We start from the raw sequence: 18,763 nt of genomic DNA on the forward strand, positions 1-18,763 counted from the left end.
ACCTGTATGCAGGTCAAGAATCAACAGTTAGAACCTTACACTGAACAACTGACTGGTTCAAAATTGGGAAAGCAGTAGAAGGTTATATACTGTCATCCTACTTATTTAACTTATATGCAGAGCACATCATGTGAAATGCTGGGCTGGATGAAGCACAAGCTGGAATCAAGATTGCTGAGAGAAATGTCAACAACCTCAGATATGCAGATGACACCACCCTTATGGCAGAAAGCCAAGAGGAACTAAAGAACCTCTTGATGAGGGTAAAAGAGGAGAGTGAAAAAGCAGGCTTAAAACTCAACATTCAAAAAACTAAGATCATGGTATCCAGCCCCATCACTTCATGGCAAACAGAAGGGGGAAAAGTGGAAGCAGTGACAGATTTTATTTTCTTGGACTCCAAAATCACTGTGGACAATGACTGCAGCCATAAAATTAAAAGATGCTTGCTCCTTACAAGGAAAGCTATGACAAACCTAGACAGCATATTAAAAAACAAAAACATCACTTTACTGACAAAGATCTGTATACTCAAAGCTATGGTTTTTCTAGTCACGTATGGATGTGAGAGTTGAACCATAAGGAAGGCTGAGCACCAAAGAACTGATGGTTTTGAATCATGGTGCTGGAGAAGACTCTTGAGAGTTCCTTGGACTGCAAGGAGATCAAACCAGTCAATCCTAAAGGAAATCAACCCTGAATAATCATTGGAAGGACTGATGTTGAAGCTGAAGCTCCAATATTTTGGCCACCTGATTCGAAGAGTCAACTTGCTGACGGAAGACCCTGATGCTGGGAAAGACTGAAGGCAAAAAGGAGAAGGAAATAGCAGAGGATGAGATGGTTAGAAGCATCACCAATTCAATGGACATGAATCTAATTAAGCAAACTCCAGGAGAGAGTGGAGGACAGAGGAGCCTGGCATGCTGCAGTCCATGGGGATACAAAGAGCTGGACACAACAGAGCAACTTAGCACACACAAACCCTTCCTGTTGAGTATAGCTAACTCTGGTCTGAGAGCCCAAAGGTGCTTGTGACTAAAAGGAATAGGGCAATTTTAGGCTCCCTGGTAGCTCAGCTGGTAAAGAATCTTCCTGCAATGCCGGAGACCCTGGTTAGATTCCTGGGTTGGGAAGATCTGCAGGAGAAGGGATAGGCTACCCACTCCAGTATTCTTGGGCTTTCCTGGTGGCTTAGCTGGTAAAGAATCCACCTGCGATGCAGGAGACCTGGGTTCGATCCCTGGGTTGGGAAGATACCCTGGAGAAGGGAAAGGCTACCCTCTCCAGTATTCTGGCCTGCAGAATTCTGTGTACTACATAGTCCATGGGGTCGCAAAGAGTTGGACATGACTGACCGACTTTCACTTTCACTTGCTAAGAATACAGTGGTCAAGTTTCTCCATCCAAACAGCCCAACCAAACCCTTTCCCCTAATAAGAGCTATACACTGACACTACATGACAGGAACATTTTAAATCACTTATTTAGAAAATTTACATAATTTTAGAGGAAAAAAAACAATAGGATACCTGTGTTTTGAATTCCAGAATGTTATTTCCTGGATTAAGTCTTCCTAGCAATATCAGATCCTTTATCTGCATACATTTCTTTTTGGGAGTTGCGTTGTAGTTTGAAGGTTTTTTCATAGTATGTTGGTAGCCAGACCCAGAGGAGGAGGAGCTCTGACTATCATTTGCATGAGGAACAGTGAGGACTGATTTTTTAAAGTAAGGCTGCAGCTGTTGCCCCATGTCACTGCCAAAGACATCAACCCCTTTGGGTGCCAGGGATTCTGATGTCCCCCCTGGTGCTTGGTGGGGAGCTGTTTTCCTGTTTCCTTCGTTTGGATCACAATCAGAAGGAGCCTGATCACAAATAACACTTGCTGAATGGCCATCATGGCGGGCAAACACACTGGTGGTTGCTGAAATTTTTAACGTGCTAGTTACTGCTGAAGGACTAAAGGACACCTGCCCCTTGGCTGTACTACCTGTAAGATCATTCTCTTCTTGTGAATACTCTGCTTCAGCAATAAAACTAATAGATTGGGACTGTAATTTAATCTGATTAGTGCTATCTGCATGTTCGGATTTTGATAATCCATCTAAGAAGGTACAGTCATTGATATCTTGCTTAGAGTTCAGTTCACTTCCAGAAACTTCTTCCCTTCTCGCTATCTTTGAATTTAGACATGTGTGGCTGCTCTGGTCGCCCTGCCAGACTTCCTGAGACAGCTGTGCTTCCTGCATGCCTCTGCACACAAGGCTGATGGCAGAAACTGAAGCTGACTGGGGCTGCACAGAGTTTTCCAGACGGACGAACTCTTGCCTGTCCTTTTCATGAGAGGTTTCTGAGCTGGATGGCAGCTTCCTAACACTAAGACCAGACAAAGATGGAGCATTCTTATGGGTGTGAAGCTTCTGGCTTATTTTTTTCTGCTTTTTTGCTACAAGTAGGAGGCTCTTCTGCCTTGCGGCCAAGTTAGCCAGTTGTTCCCTAAGGACTCCACACTTAAATGACTCTATGGACGCCCTGTAGAGAGACACAGAAAAGGGACAAATACAAAAACAGTGGAAAACTTTTTTTTTTTAAGCAGTCATGTAGATTTTATAGATACTCTGTGTCAATATAAATTTAATCAGCTCAAAGTACACAAGAGTCTATCTTTGCCATGTGTATTCTTTGACAGCAAACTGTTACTCTACATGAGGCAAGGAAGTATGCCTTTTTTAGGAGGTGACAGTGTGGTTATCCACAGTTTCGAGTCAGCCCTAAGACAGAAACAAAGTTTGCGTGGTCTATCTAGATATCCACTCGTCCTTTAGTTGGAAGGTACCGGCTGATGACAAGAAGCAATACCACCTGGTTTAACTTTGGAATCGGCTTAACCGTTTACAGTTAAACGGTGTATCAGGAAGTGAAATTCGACAGTAAGTTCCACCCAAATTCACTTAACTATGGAGGACTGAGGTTGTTTGTGAATAATCATAAGTAAGCTAGACAGAGAAGTGTCAAGTCATCAAGTGATTATCGTAAGTGTGCTTTCTGAAGCTGCAGGGAGGCACCTGGAAGCCCAGGACTCTACCCAGATGAGCACTGGCCCATGTGTCCTCCCCAGAACAAGTCTCTCAGGGGCCTGAGGGCTGAACGGGAGGCAATGACTCACCCACACCCCGACTTCTGGTTATACTCACCTATTCCACACTGATCTTCAGGATACTGGACACTTTTGTTTCCAGTGGCTCTCAAACTTTTTGGTCTCAGGACTTTTTTATACTCTTAAAAGTTACTGAGAAACCCAAAGAGCTTTTGTTTATATGGGTTATATCTATCAATATTTACTTTTAGAAAATAGAACTGAGAAAATTTTAAAACACAGAAACACACAAGTGTACATTCCATATTAGGATGGAATATTAGGATGATGATATTATTATATACTATGTGGCCTCTAGAAAATTTCATTGTACACTTATGAGAAAATGAGAGTAAAAACTGGCAAATAACATATTATTATTATAAAAATGGCTTTTGACTTCTTGGACCCCTTGACATGGTCTCAGTGACCATCTTTTAAGAGCAGCTGTGCTAAAGGAAAGCAGCAGCCTAGGTAACTGTCTCTGTTAACACAGGCTGGAGCTGTTGGTGCTAAACTCCAGACTGACTGGGTATTAAAGCAAGTAGCAGATGCAAGCGGAAGAAGGGTCAAGAAGAAATCAGAATTAGCAAATAACTAGTATTAAATGTAAGAAGCTGGTTGGATAGAGAAGAAAAAAGAAATTAATATCACATTTAAAGCTATGTGAAACAGAGTTCAGATAGAAAATAAAAAGGCTCTTTAGATTACAAAATTTCAAGGCTGAAAGCAACATTAATAAGAAGACACACATATACAATGGAATATTTTTCAGCCATAAAAAGAAACAAATCCTGGCATTTGTGACAACATGAACAGATCTTGAGGGCATCATACTAAGTGAAATAAGTCAGACAAACACAAATACTGTATGATCTCACTTATATTTGAAGCCAAAATAAAAACCAAAAGTCACAGATTCAGAGAACAGACTGGTGGCTGGCAGCGGTGGAGGAAGCATTCGGGTGAAATGGATGAGGGTAATCAAAAGGTATAAAAACTCATGGTGACTACAATTGATAATACTGTATTGTATACTTGAAAGTTGCTGAGAGTAGACCTTAAAAGTTCTCATCTTAAGAAAAAAGAAAAGAATAAAAAATAATACCCAAACAAGAAAAAATATATATAACAAGTTTCTCAAAAAAAAAAAAAAGATAAGAGGTATATAATCAATATAATTAGGATAAAACTCTTTAAGGACCCTGAGAACTTAGAAGCACACAAGACTATAAAATACACATGATTACACTGCTTAGAAAAACATTTGTGATAGCATAAAAGAACCAATTTTAATGTCAAAAAATGTGAGTTTACTAAGGAAAGAAATTTACTTATGGGATTCATGGCCAGAAAGGCTTTCATGAAATTCATGGCTGTGGACATTTTACTAAAATGTCCTTTTCTGAACATTTCAAGTAATAAAGTAGAAAAACATCTCTCTAGGAAGTATATATAATTCCTTATGGACATAACAGACTAGATGACCTCATAAAGTCCTTTTCCAGTTCCACATAACATCTGTGATCACAAGAAATTCCAGGCCAGGACTTCCCTGGGGGTCCAGGGGTTTAGAGTCTGCCAGCCAGCGCAGGGTCACAGATTTGATCCCTGGCCTGGGAAGATTCCACATGCCACGGGGGCAACTAAACTCGTGCACCGCAGCTACTGAAGCCCACGCTCTGGCATCTGTGCTCCACAGCAAGAAACATGCTCTGCCATTGCAATGAGGGCACATGCGCTGCAACTAGAGAGCGGCCCCTGCTCACTGCAGCTAGAGAGAGCCGGTGTGCAGAAATGAAGACCCAGCATAGCCAAAAATAGATAGATACAATTAACAAAAAATTCTAGACCTATTATAGATTAAAAATAGATAAATTCCGAAAACTCCAAAGCATTCTCACCTTTTTTTAACTCACCTGTATTTTTTAGCTAGATCATCCCTTTCTGCCTTCTGTTTGGCAAGCACGTTGTCCATAACTTCCTTTATCTCTAACATCTTACCAGCGTATTGTTCTAGATGCAAGGTAATAAAAAAGTCAGTTAACTGAGAGATAGCAAATGTTAAATTTGGTCACAAAGGACTTAGCCTTACTGTTAATTTAAAAAGCCATTATTTCCCTACCCTCTTCCACCATATCAATGGTCCAGATATCAAAGCTTATGGACTTATGTCACTCTAGAGAAATGCCCTGAGGTGTATAAGACCACAACCAAGAAGGAGCAGGCAAGCCTGAGTTCTAATCCTGTTATCCCAGTGACTAAGATTGGTGATCCTGGACAAGTCACTGACCTCTCTGGTGAGCTGCCTTAACTGTGAAACAAGGGTACTAAAAGAAGATAAACAGTAAGATAATTTTGTCTGTTAAAATTATTTACTTTTTAAAATACAAAAGGAAAACATTGTCAATGTAAAGGAAATTTTCAAATAATATGAATGTTTACAGAGAAGAATGCTGGGAAAGATCAAAGGCAGAAGGAGAAGAGGGTGACAGAGGGTAAGATGGTTGGACGGCATCACCAATTCAATGGAAATGAACCTGGCTCAACTTAGGGAGATTGTGAAGGTCAGGGAAGCCTGGCGTGTTGCAGTCCATGGGGTCGCAGAGTTGGACACAACTTGAACATAACAAATAGAGAAGAGAAGTCAGGGTATTCTCACTCACCCACTCCTCCTCAATATTCCACTCCATGAAAGAGACTGCTTTTAATACTCTGGTAGGTGTGTGTGTGTTTAAAATATGTTTATTTTATATATATAGTCTATATATTTATACTATATATAACTATTATATGTACTTAAAAATAAGAATCATGCTATCAGTTCTTGTTCTTTATACTTAACACTTAGGGCTATATGATATGTAAAGTCATTTATGAAGTGAAGTGAAGGTCGCTCAGTCATGTCTGACTCTTTGCAATCCCATGGACTGTGGCCTGCCAGGCTCTTCTGTTCATGGAATTCTCCAGGCCAGAATACAGGACTGGGTAGCCTATCCCTTCTCCAGGGGATCTTCCCAACACAGGAATCGAATCGGGGTCTCCTGCATTGCAGGTGGATTCTTTAACAGTTGAGCTACCAGGGAAGCCATAGATTCATATAAAATTTTTCTTATTATTACTTATTTTCCTACTTTCTTCCATTGCTTCCCAAGTAAAGACATCATGACCTCCCCCAGCACAAATTCACAGAACTTACATGTAAATTATGTCCAAACCCAGATTCCCAAATAGGAAATTATTTATTTTAAGCTATTTGCTATTCATTTCATTTTTGGCTTTGTTTCTTAAGTTTTTTCTTAACTTTTTTAGACCAAGGTGTATTTTTCTAGGTAACTTAACTAGAGAAAGTCAATGGTGGAAAATGACACAAAGTTCATAGTTGGAATTTGCTCCAGAACCTCCTTTTTGAGTCAGACAAATGATCTGACAAGTACAGAGTCAGTGTTCCCAGAATAGTTTCAATCTCCCTAATCTCCTTAAATAATAATTAAGAATTTAGACATAAATTTGTTGGGAAGACTTGACACATTAACAAAAGACATTTACATTATCTATATACCGTGCCACGTTTGCCTTTTCTAACTGAATTTTAAACCACATTAACCACATTATAATTTTAAATAACATTATCATAGTAACCAAACTTTCTATAAATGGATATAAAGATACTTTATGTCTAACTTGATACTACTTATCAAAGAGACAAAATTAATCAATGGTATCTTTGAGAAAATCTAGAAACTACCCAAATATGTATAAGATTTTAATATGTGATAAGGCATTATAAAATAATGAAGATGAGAGGAATTACTCAACAAATAAGAGCAGGCAAAGGGGTAGAAATATGGGGGAAAGCCCTGTTCTATCTTTCTACCACACATGGCAGAGAAATTTCAGATGAATTATAGAGTTATAATGTTTAGCAAAAATAACATATAAGATGTTAAGATGTTTAAAATGAACATTTTTTTCTGCTTCAATTTAGTTGAGGCACTAAAAACATTTGATATAAAAATAAATATAAAACATCTGTAAGAAAAATTTACAAAGAAATAAAATAAAATTCATTACTCTTGGATGCCTCAACCAGATCAAAGATGAAAAGGTGTCAGAATATGGAGATGGTGAATTTGCAAAACTATTTCTTTAGAGACTTGAAGCTTAATGGGTGGGATTCTCTGTGCTGAGAAGCAAAACTGAGAGGTGAGGGCGTCTCTCCTCTTCTGCTGTTGTTCAGTCACCCAGTCGGGTCCAACTCTTTGGGACCCCGTGGACTGCAGCACACCAGGCCTCCCTGTCCCTCACCATCTCCCGGAGTTTGCCCAAGTTCATGTTCACTGCATTGGTTATGCTGTCCAGCCATCTCATCCTCTGACACCCTCCTCTACTTCTGCCCTCGATCTTTCCCAGCATCAGGGACTTTTCCAATGATTCATGTGTTCACATCAAATGACCACAATACTGGAGCTTCAGCTTCAGCATCAGTCCTTCCAGTGAGTATTCATGGTTGAGCTCGCTTAAGAGTAACTGGTTTGATCTTCCTATCCAAGAGACTCTCAGGAGTCTTCTCCAGCACTACAGTTCTAAGGCATCAATTCTCCAGCGCTCAGTTTTCTTTATAGTTCAACTCTCACATCCATGCATGACCACTGGAAAAATCATAGCCTTGACTAGATGGACCTTTGTTGGCAAAGTAATGTCTCTGCTTTTTAATATGCTATCTAGGTTGGTCATCACTTTCCTTCCAAGGAGTAAGCGCCTTTCAACTTCACGGCTGCAATCACCATCTGCAGTGATCTTAAGCAACAGCAAAGAGGCTGATACATTCTACTATACAGAATTTGAGAACCTCTGTATTTAACACACTCTAATATGTTATAAATAAAAACATCGTTAAGGGACAAAAAAAAGTATTTGCAGCAGTTATCACAGAAAAGGAGTCAATAACTTGATTATATAAAATGGCTTCAATTTCTTAACAAACAGGAAGAGTCAATTTATGAAATAGAAGATAAAATTAGTGAAAAAGTACCATTAATAATCAATAGTGAAAATAATATAAAAAATTTTACTAAAATAGTAATAGTAAAATTTTTTCAGTTGACGCTATTAGCAGTGTAAAAGCAAACACAAATGTGTGTTGGTGGAAGTACAAATTATTATGTAACACTTTAGGAAATCAACTTATCAATAATGAACCAATAAAAAAAAAAATGAACCAATAGATTTTACAATGTTTATATATTTTGACCTAATAATTTCAATTATGTTAATTTTTCCTAAGAGGACAATCCTAAATCCAGAAAGAACTATGTATGGTGGTGTAATAACAAAAAATTGGAAAAATCTACATGCTCAACAAAAAAGGAAAAATTAAGTAAATCATGGGACATTTATTGAACAGGATACTATATAACTACTAAGAATGATGACCATGACAAAAAGAAAACACAGCACATCTAACACGATCCAATCTATGCTTTTTAACAATTTTATTGAGGTATAATTGCATAAGCATTCTCTTAGAAAAAAAAAGAAAACTAAACACCAAAATACTATGTTAGAGCAGTAGGTGATTTTAGCATATTTTTCCTCATTATTGTTTTTGAAGTGTATCTATATACCTTTTATAATGAAAAAAGTATATTCTTGTAAATTTCATCTTAGATGTGTAAGATATTATAAACACTAAATAAAATATATGAACTATACATACTGTTTGGGGATATAAATTAATTTGTATTATTTTCCTCAAAATATAACCTGTGTCATGTGTTAGGCCAGAATGAAGTTTAAAAAGAAATAATTTTTTAAAAATGTATACAACATGAATTAGGGCTTCCCTCATAGCTAAGTTGGTAAAGAGCCTGCCTGCAATGCAGGAGACCCAGGTTCAATTCCTGGGTCGGGAAGATTCCCTGGAGAAGGAAATGGCAACCCACTCCAGTATTCTTGCCTGGAGAATCCCATGGACAGAGGACAGAGGAGCCTGGCCTCCATGGGGTCACAAGGGTCAGACACCACTTAGTGTCTAAACCACCACCACCACAACATGAAATTAAGCTAACAGACCAATTAACAGTTATATCCTGCTACAAAAAAGACTGATGAGGTACTATTTTGATTTTTCAATTAATGTTTATTAGAGTATAGCTGATTTACAATGTTGTGTTAGTTTCTGTTTTGCAGTAGAGTGAATCAGTTATGCACACACAAACACCCGCTTTTTTAGATCATTTTCCCACACAGGTCCCCACAGAATACTGAGTGGAGCTCCTGGTGCTGTGCAGTAGCTCCTTACTAGTTGTCTATTTTACAAACAGTAGCATGTATGTGTCAATCCCGATCTGCCAATTTATCCCTCCTACACCCCTTCTCCCTTGGAAACTATGCATTTATCGCCTCGATCTATGACTCTATTTCTGTTTTGTAAATAAGTTCATTTGTACCATTTTTTAGATTCCACACATAAGTGGTATCACATGATACGTGCCTTTCTCTGACTCACTTCACTCACGACAATCTCTAGGTCCATCCGTGTTGCTGCAAATGGCATTATTTTGTTCTTTTAGATGGCTGAGTAGTATTCTACTATGGACCATATCTTTATCACTCATCATCAGGGCTTATAATGTGGACATTTTTTGGGGGGAGGACACCTTTAACCTCACAGCACTCCTATTTTTAATTCTATCCAAAGTTTAGTTTTGCCTGTTCTTGAACTTTATAAAAAATGGAATCATACTATACCCACCCCATCCCCAAAAGAAGATGAGGCAGCAATGCCTTGGATGACTGAAATAATCAAACTTAAGTATGAGTGCATATTTACCTGCATCTTCAGGGGTTCTTATTTCAAACTCTAATAAATTTTCTTGTTTTTCTTCTATATCTTGTAGAATGGCACTGATGGTCTGATGCTATCAGATAAAATATTAAAAACTTCGTTACAAGAAGGTAGATGTTTTTCTCTTGTAGGCAACTGACAAATGCACAGTAAAAGTGCTAAATAAAGTACCACTAAAAATGCTGATTTCCCTTTATGTTCCAAATGTATTCAGGCCTCATTTAAACTATATATATATATATATAGTTGGAATATATATATATATTATATATATATATATAACTATATATATATATATTTGGAAAAAAATTAAATACATCTGGTTTGTGTAGCAGATCTGCTCCTGGCAAACAGGATGTTAAGAGTGGCAACCATAAAAACAATCACAATTTCTCAATGACTCCTTTTATAGGTGTAGGTGGAAAAAAAAGAACTCAGCAAATAATATTTAAAGATTACATATATGCAAGTTCACTTTAAGGCTTTATGATTATTATTGTACACTATGAAGATTTCACATACAGTCTTAGAAATACAAAACACTCTCAAAAACCCACAAAGAGGATTTAAAACCACCTTTTTATATACTTGTCAGTATTAATAAATAGTATTAATTAAACTATTAATATTAATATTAAACTATTCAATTCAGATAGTTTCTTGGTTCATTGTTAGGGAAATTAAAATAGAGAAATATTAATACTGAAATGCCTTCAACATATTGGGTTGGCCAACAAGTTCGTTTCGGTTTTTCCATAACGTCTTAGGATCCTTTTTGCTTCTGACATGTCTTTCACAAATTTGTATATTTAAAGCATACTGGTTGAGAGCACAGGCTCTGGAGTCAGATTACCTGGAGTTTAATTCTGCCACTGCTATGTAATAGAAATGTAACTTTGGATTGTTACCTACACTCTCTTACTTCAGCTTCCTTAGCTGTAACGAGGAAGGTAATGATATTAATAGAAACTACTTTCATTATTATGAAGACTAAATGGATTAACATAAAGCATTTAGAGAAGAGCTCACCATGTCATAAATACTCTGTGAATGCCAACTATTATCATTATGATAATCACTTTTGTACTCACTCTATATGGAGGGAGAGAAGGAGGCTGCCTAGATGCTGTGATCTGAAGGTGTCAGAGGTAGCATCAAACTAAAATCATCTCATTTCCTTTGCATCTGGCCATAGAGTCACCCCTCATCCTCAATTTGATTTGAAATTTTCAAAAACAAATTTACATTTACAAAAGACAAACCTTTAACAACTTTAAAGTCTGCATATTTAAGTTTTTTCTTAAAGTTGGTTTTCAGTAAACTCTTATATCTTCATTATATTTCCCTGAGGCTTGGCATCTAAAGTGATACTCATTATTCCTGAAACAAATACTAATACAGTTGATAACAATGCGGTAAGGGTGATTTTTCCATAATGTTTTAATCTTTGCATGAAAATATACCTTAAAGATACTAATGGTCAATATGTTAGGGGAAGCACACTGATTGAAACCGCCCACCCTGGCCAGGCACCATAGTAACCATTTGCATGAGTTGTTCTATGACAGGAGATCCTGATAAGGAATACAGAACTAATAAGCCACCACCAGCCGGAAGAGTTCGGGAAAGGTTAAGAGGAGATACTGCCTGTCCGTCCACTTCCCAGAATCCCTCTTGCTAGCATCCATCTTGGCTGAGCGATGCGTGCACCACCAGGAAAGACTCTGAATTAGAATGATTGGCCAAAGACCACCCGGAAACTAATCCCATCACCATGAAACCCAAGACTTCAAGCCACGCGGGAGAGCAGTTCTCCTGGGTTCCCTTACCTACTGCTCTCCACCCGGGTGCCCTTTCCCAATAAAATCTCTTGCTTTGTCAGCATGTGTCTCCTCAGACAATTCATTTCCGAGTGTTAGACAAGAGCCCAGTTTCGGGCCCTGGAAGGGGTCCCCCTTCCTGCAACAAGTACAATGAGCTGAGCTGATACAGAAGGACCCCTGTCTACCACAAACACCTAGAAAAATACATTAGACAAGATACAATAAATTTTAACCACCCACGCCCAGCTAAAATTGGAAAAATAAAAGGAAAGGAAATGAAGCTGGTAGCAGCCCATAAGGGATGTGGAACTAACATAGGTATTAGGAATTAGGGTCTGGGTTTCTAATACCTACAAAGGAACAGGAGATAAGGCCTCAGGGCCACATAATGTAGGAGTTAGAATCAGTCAGTTCAGTTCAATCGTGTCCGACTCTTTGCGACCGCATAGACTGCAGCATGCCAGGCCTCCCTGTCCATCACCAACTCCCGGAGTTTACCCAAACTCATGTCTATCGAGTTGGAGTTAGAATGGAGCCCCACATAAAACTAGTGACCATGAGTAGGTGTCCTTTAGCTTAAATAAGGATTAATAAAATTCTACTTGTCACCCACTCAAGCCTGTGGGTAGAAAATTAGAGGTCAAAGGGTATCAGCCAGAATATAGTGCAGAGAATTAGAGATGGAAAATACAAAAAAGATATATGGAGACTGGTCTAACACCCATCTCAAAAAATATGAGTTCCATAAAAGGAGAATACGGCTAATGGGAGAGGGGTAATAGTCAACAATCTAAGGGCTAAAAGTTTTCAGAATACAAGGAGAAATCTGTCTTTAGACTAAAGGAACATGTTTAGTCCTTTTAGAGTAAAATTAATTAAAAACACACCCACATTTAGACATAACCTAGTGAAACAGCAGAATATGAAAAAAAAAAAAATCCTTAAAACTGTAAGCCTGAAAGATATATTATCTACAAGGGAGTGACATTTAGATTGACAATTAACTTTTCATTCATTACAAGAGATACCAGGAACAATGTAAAATATTTTTGAAATGTTGAGGCAAATACAATTCAGTTTAAATACCATTTAAAATATTTTAGGTAGAAAATAGTTGATTAATTATAGTTCATGTTCAATGAATAATATTTTCCTCTCTATACTAACAAAAAGTATGTAAGGGAAGTCTAATCCACATACACAGTCTTATTCAAAATATTTCTTTGAGGATTCTACTTTGCTTAAGAAGTTAGTGTCTAGGATGCTATGTGTTTTAATCAAACTAAGAATATCCATCTCATAAATTAATATATGTGCAATTAAGTTATTTTCTTTAAAAATACACCTTCACATGAGGGATTTCACATACAGCAAACTCTATCACTATAAACCATGTGGGATCCAGGCTGGTTAAACCAGGTTGCTTTCCTCTTCTTCGTCTGGGTTCCAAGGTCTTTTCTTCCTACTATGTATCCGAGATACGTTTTGGAAGTGGATGGATGAAGACACACTAGAACACTGCAACAGTGACACCGTTTGTGGGATACGTAGGTGCCTAAGAATCCAACCCAGGATTAAAGAACAGCAGCTAAACTACAATTCTCTGTTCAGAGAGAGCAGACAGACAGTTTCTTGGTTCATTATTAGGGAAATTAAAATAGAAGTCTTATTCTGGCTTCAGAAGCAGGACAGCAGGCCTCTCTGACCACCTGTCTGGGCACTGCCTAGGTTCTGAATTCAGTGCCTGCCCTCAAGCAGAGCAAGGCAGGAGTCACTTTACACAAGAAAGGGAGCGGGTCTTGGAATGCTTGAGCCCCTGGAGGCCTGGCCAACCCCAGGATCCGAGGAAATTCTGTGAGTGACGCGCAAGGTGAAACAGCACTGGAAAAGGTATGAAGTAAACCCAGAGCTGCATTTCTGCACGCAAACTGATGCTGATACCAGTTTGTGGCCTGGGATTATAAGCAGGAGTCCCTGAAACTGCAGTCTGAAGTCTCACCCATAGGGCAGATGCACTGCCCAGAACCTGTCCCAATTGTGACTCCCAGTACTGTTCAAGCCTGGATGTAGGCTGGCCCAACTGGTGATGTATATATATGCTGTTATTTCTCTCTATTGTTTCTATTTCTTTTCTTTTAATGTTTGTATATTGAAATTAAGTCAAATAATCTATAAAAAACTGAAAATGTTTATGTGTGTAACAAGTGGTTTCTTTGGCTAACAAATCCTTCAAACCTAAAACAAAAGTAAAACTTTTGGCAAAACATTCATTCTACTCAATTACGCTGTATTATTTTTTTATGACCAAAAAAACATTTTTAACCTGCATGTCCTTAAAATGGAAAGAATGCTGCCAATAGTCAATGGCTGGCTGGCCCAAAGAATGGCATTTTCTAGGCTACAGAACAAAAGCATTTCAACTTCACTCACCATGGAAAGGTTTTCCTCTGTTTTTTCTTGGTGTGAAACAGAAGGTGTATCAACAGTTTTGGAATCATCACAAATGCACCGTTTATGTCTTCTTGCCCGGACGTCAGGAATTTTTACTTTAAAACATAAAATCAGAAAATATATTAAGAATGTGCAAAAATTTTGCCTAATTTTATCAGTTGTAATGGTGACAGGAATAGGAAGGATAAATTAAGCCTATAATTACCATGATATCTTAATGTTGATTAGCACCTCATTATTTATTATCAATTGACTAAATTCAGCAAATCTATTGAATACTTATCACATGCTGGATATCCAACTCTTTCCATGAATCATCTTATTTAATCTTCATATGAGCCCTGAGGGGTAGGTAGTTAATTCCATCTATTTTACAGAAGAGGAACATGAAGCTTAGGGGCATTCAAGAAGTAGACTGATGTGTCACATAGCTAGCACTGAAACCAGATCTGACTTCAAGTCCATGCTCTACTATGACTGTAATTCACTCTCTCTATAAAATTCTCTCTGCACCTTCTCCCATTCCGGATTCCCTTTCTCCACATATGTCTACCCTATACCCTCATTCTGTTGGGTTACCTGTCCAAGGAAAGGTATACACAAGGAACAACAGAAAAGTGGGAATAGACCTAGCACTTTATAACACAGTGCACAATAGCCCCAAACATGGCTCTAAAGAGGGAAAAAGACATGCCTGGGGCTATAAGAGTCTCATACCCTATGGGCTTAGCACATGGTAGCAGACAAAGAAACGAGGATCTGTGTGTCAGTCTCTTGACTTTGACCTACATGGGATCTACGCGCCAGTAAAATAGGACCTGATGACTACCCTTGCCTCTCACCAATCCTATCAGTTGGTAAGGACAGTGGCAGGCCAGGGGAAAAGCATGTCATAGGGGTTCTCTTCCCAATAATCTCCCTCATAGACAGGACAGATAAGCTCCTGGCTTTTTTCTTCCACGAGTCAAGGCTCACACATAAAGGAAAAGGAAGATCAACGCCCTCTCCTCAACGCTTCCAAAATTGTTTTTAACTGCCTGTTTTCTGGCTTCTCTCTCCACAAGACTGGAAGCTCCTCCTGGGCCGAAGTGTACAGCATGTGCTCAGCAAATGCATGTTTTCTAAGTCAGTGCTCACTAAATGCGTCTTTAAAAAAAAACCAAACACATCTGTCACCTCACATTGTTACCTGGTGTTTGTGTGTGTGTGTTGGTGAGAACATTTAAAATTTACTTTCTTGGCAAACTGCAAGTATACAATTTACTATTAAAAACTGTAATCATCATCTTATACATTAGACCCGCAGCACCAGTTCATCTTCTAAATGAAACTTTGTACTCTTTGATCAACATTTCTCCAACTCCTCTACCACTTCCTCCCCCAAGCCCTTGGCAACCACCACTCAACCATCTATCTGGTTCTTGGCACTTGACTTTGTAAGGTTCCATATATAAGTGACACCACAAAAAGTTTGCCTTTCTGTATCTTTCTATGCTTACTTCATTTAACACGACATTCTCTAGGCTCACCTATGTTGCTACAAATGGCAGGACTAAATGCTTACTTCTTGTGGATAACTCATTATATTATTTAAGTGCAAACTACTGCTAAAAATGCTTCATAAAAATTTCCCTGACTATATATTTCCTTGAAATATTCTTTCCACTATATATTCCACTGTATATTACACATACACTCACACACATATATAAGTATAGTATATTTGCTTAACAAATTCATATTCTAGCATTAGAATATTTGTCTTGAAAAGTTAGCATGAGTCCAACTTTTGCATGAATCATTATAACTTTTGAAGTAATGGAATCTTAGTTGCAAAGACTTTAGTATAATGTCATCCTTTTCCAGCCCCACTATAAAGTAAACCAATTTGCACAGTTTCAGTAACAGCTCTATCTCAGATCCAGTGTTATGAGAGATGAATGTTTAATGAATGTGTTTTGTTTCAACATATAATTCCAATACAATAGAACCATTTAATCAATAAATTAAACCAAGTTTTGAAATGCCATTTCTAAAAATAAATTATGCTTTTCAAGAGTTTAATAAACAGACAAAAAAGTATCCCTAGTTTTGAAACAATTTACACAAATCTGAAGAATTTGTTTTTCTAAACAGAAGTATGTGAAGTTGAAGTTGCTCAGTCATATCTAACTCTTTGTGATCCCATGGACTGTAGCCTACCGGGCTCCTCCATCCATGGAATTTTCCAGGCAAGAGTACTGGAGCAGGTTGCCATTTCCTTCTCCAGGGGATCTTCCTGACCCAGGGATCAAACCCAGGTCTCCAGAATTGCAGGCAGACACTTTACCGTCTGAGCTACCAGGGAAGCCCAAGCAGAGGTATACACTTGTATAAAATAGCAAGAAATATTGCTATACATACCAGCAACTATAGCATCAGTCTCATCTCTATTGTTAGTCTCAATAGCACCATAAGATTTCAGCAGCTCTTTCATATTTTCATCATCTGCTTCATCCAAAGCAGTCCTCTGCTTTTTGTCCTTTTGATTAGGGTTTGCTCCATGTTGTAGTAGAATCTCCGTTGCCTAGAAGGTATTTTTCCAAAGTTATCTCTACAGACACCTAAAATCAACCATTTATGCTTTCATTATAGGATAACACTATCAATATGAAAAGTGATCAAAAAATTTCTCAAACTCTGACCAAGAAAATTTTGATTAAATTTGATATGACAATTGTAAACTGATTCACTGTTTGGCCTGATCTGTCTTCACAGGAGAATCAAATACAATGATATGAAAGTACCAGATATGCTGCTTACATTGTCTAAGAGCAGACTTATATAGACTGATATGCAAAAGGATTTACTCTATCTCTTTTACACAGCCTTTTGTCCTCCCCTAAGCTGCTGGAAGATAGGGTACAGAAGGGAGTAAGGATCATTTCAGGATTATATTATATTGTATTATATTATACTATAATATGCACTGTATTATAAACTGCCATTAGACAAAGTTGAATAAAGTTTTACTTGAACTATACTTCAGATACATTACTTGTTTAGGAGTTTTTATAAGTTAGCCTGGGAAACTAATGTCCATTTTAATACTCTCTATGCAAATATGTTTCCTAAATAGATGACTTGTATTCAAAGAATCTTAACAAGATAAAAAGAAATAAACAATCTACTCCAACCCCATCTTTTACAGAAGAGAAAACTGAGGTCAAAGATAAATGTTGTGACATTCTGGGGGCAAAAGTTTCTAATATAAATAATGCTTTCCTGAATAACTCAAACTTGTGTATTAGAATTAAACTTGTAATTCCTCAAAGTTAAAGACTGTCACTTATTAGTTGATAGTAAAAGTCAATTAGTAAAAAACAGTCAATGATTCTATCTGCATAACACAAGCAACTCAAATCATTGAAAAGTCTTTTGATCAGGAAAAGATGGTCAGTATTCTGTTAAAGATATGCTATGTGCTAGTAGCCTTCCTCTTTCCACTTGTGTTCAGGTATGGAGAAGCATAAAAATTTAGAAGCAAATGCACCAGTAGAAATTATGACAGCTCTTTATTTGTTCTATCAGCCTAGAATTAGTCCAGCATGAAGGAAAATACATTTGTTTTAAGGTCAAGCATACAAAACTCACTCCTGCTACTTACTAGCTATGGCCTTGGGCAGGTTACTTACCATTTGAATCTCATTTTTCTCACCCACAAGGCTTAATTGTGAACTCACGTATAAAGTACTTCGCACATGGCAGGGTACAAGGGAAAACAGTCCCCTAATTAGTTGTGTGTAAGCCCCAGCAATGGTTCTGCCAGCCCTCCCTGCAGCATTCTGCCTCTTTACGTAGTTCCCTTACACACATTTGTAGATCAGCCAAAGAATTAAGGAAGTTCCCCCTTTATTATTTTTTTTTCACTTTTACAGTTAAATATTTTATTTTCAAGATGTCTCATTCTTTTCAGAATGAGTAATTTTGAAAACTAGGAAGTTCCCCCTTTAAATCGCTGGAGAGGTTGCTCTATGCAGATACATTCTGTCTGGTATCTTACCCTCAAAATTTTAGCTGTTGGAGCCTTTTAAACCCCATATTCTGTCTTCTCAACCCTCTGAGATCAGAAGGCTATCTGTTTTCCTCCTCCGTACACTACTGCCTGGAAACCCCCTCTAGCCCATAAGGCGGGGCAATCCACAGGGCTCGGCTCAGTGGCTTCTGCCCTCTCCTGCATGTTGTCTAAAATCTCAGAACTGTTATTTCACATGTTTTGCTCCCTTTCCTAGCTTTTAAGGTGGGAGGGGATATCTTATCCCTGCTATCCTATCTTGTACAAAAGTGAGTATCCATTCCCACCCATATTTTAGCTTTAAAAAAAAAAAACTTTTCCTCTCATTCTCCTTTTCCTTATCTTTTAATACTCCACAGTTTATAAGGCAGAATACAAAACCACCTTGGAAGATAACTTAAAATAGAAACTAAGATCTTTTAAAAATATGCAAGTTGAAAAAGAAA

General features: G+C 37.8%; 1 protein-coding gene across 1 annotated transcript in view; it reads right to left on the reverse strand.

The window, feature by feature from the left end:
• Positions 1 to 18,763, reverse strand: part of ANKRD31 (ankyrin repeat domain 31) — a 121,441-nt gene that overhangs the window by 20,924 nt on the left and 81,754 nt on the right. The window contains 5 exon segments of the mRNA XM_065941561.1: positions 1,533 to 2,535; positions 5,059 to 5,155; positions 9,975 to 10,062; positions 14,243 to 14,358; positions 16,667 to 16,829. Coding sequence (XP_065797633.1) covers positions 1,533 to 2,535; positions 5,059 to 5,155; positions 9,975 to 10,062; positions 14,243 to 14,358; positions 16,667 to 16,829 — 1,467 coding nt within the window.

Source organism: Muntiacus reevesi, chromosome 7 (genome assembly GCF_963930625.1).
Source record: "Muntiacus reevesi chromosome 7, mMunRee1.1, whole genome shotgun sequence".
Classification (NCBI taxonomy): domain Eukaryota; kingdom Metazoa; phylum Chordata; class Mammalia; order Artiodactyla; family Cervidae; genus Muntiacus; species Muntiacus reevesi.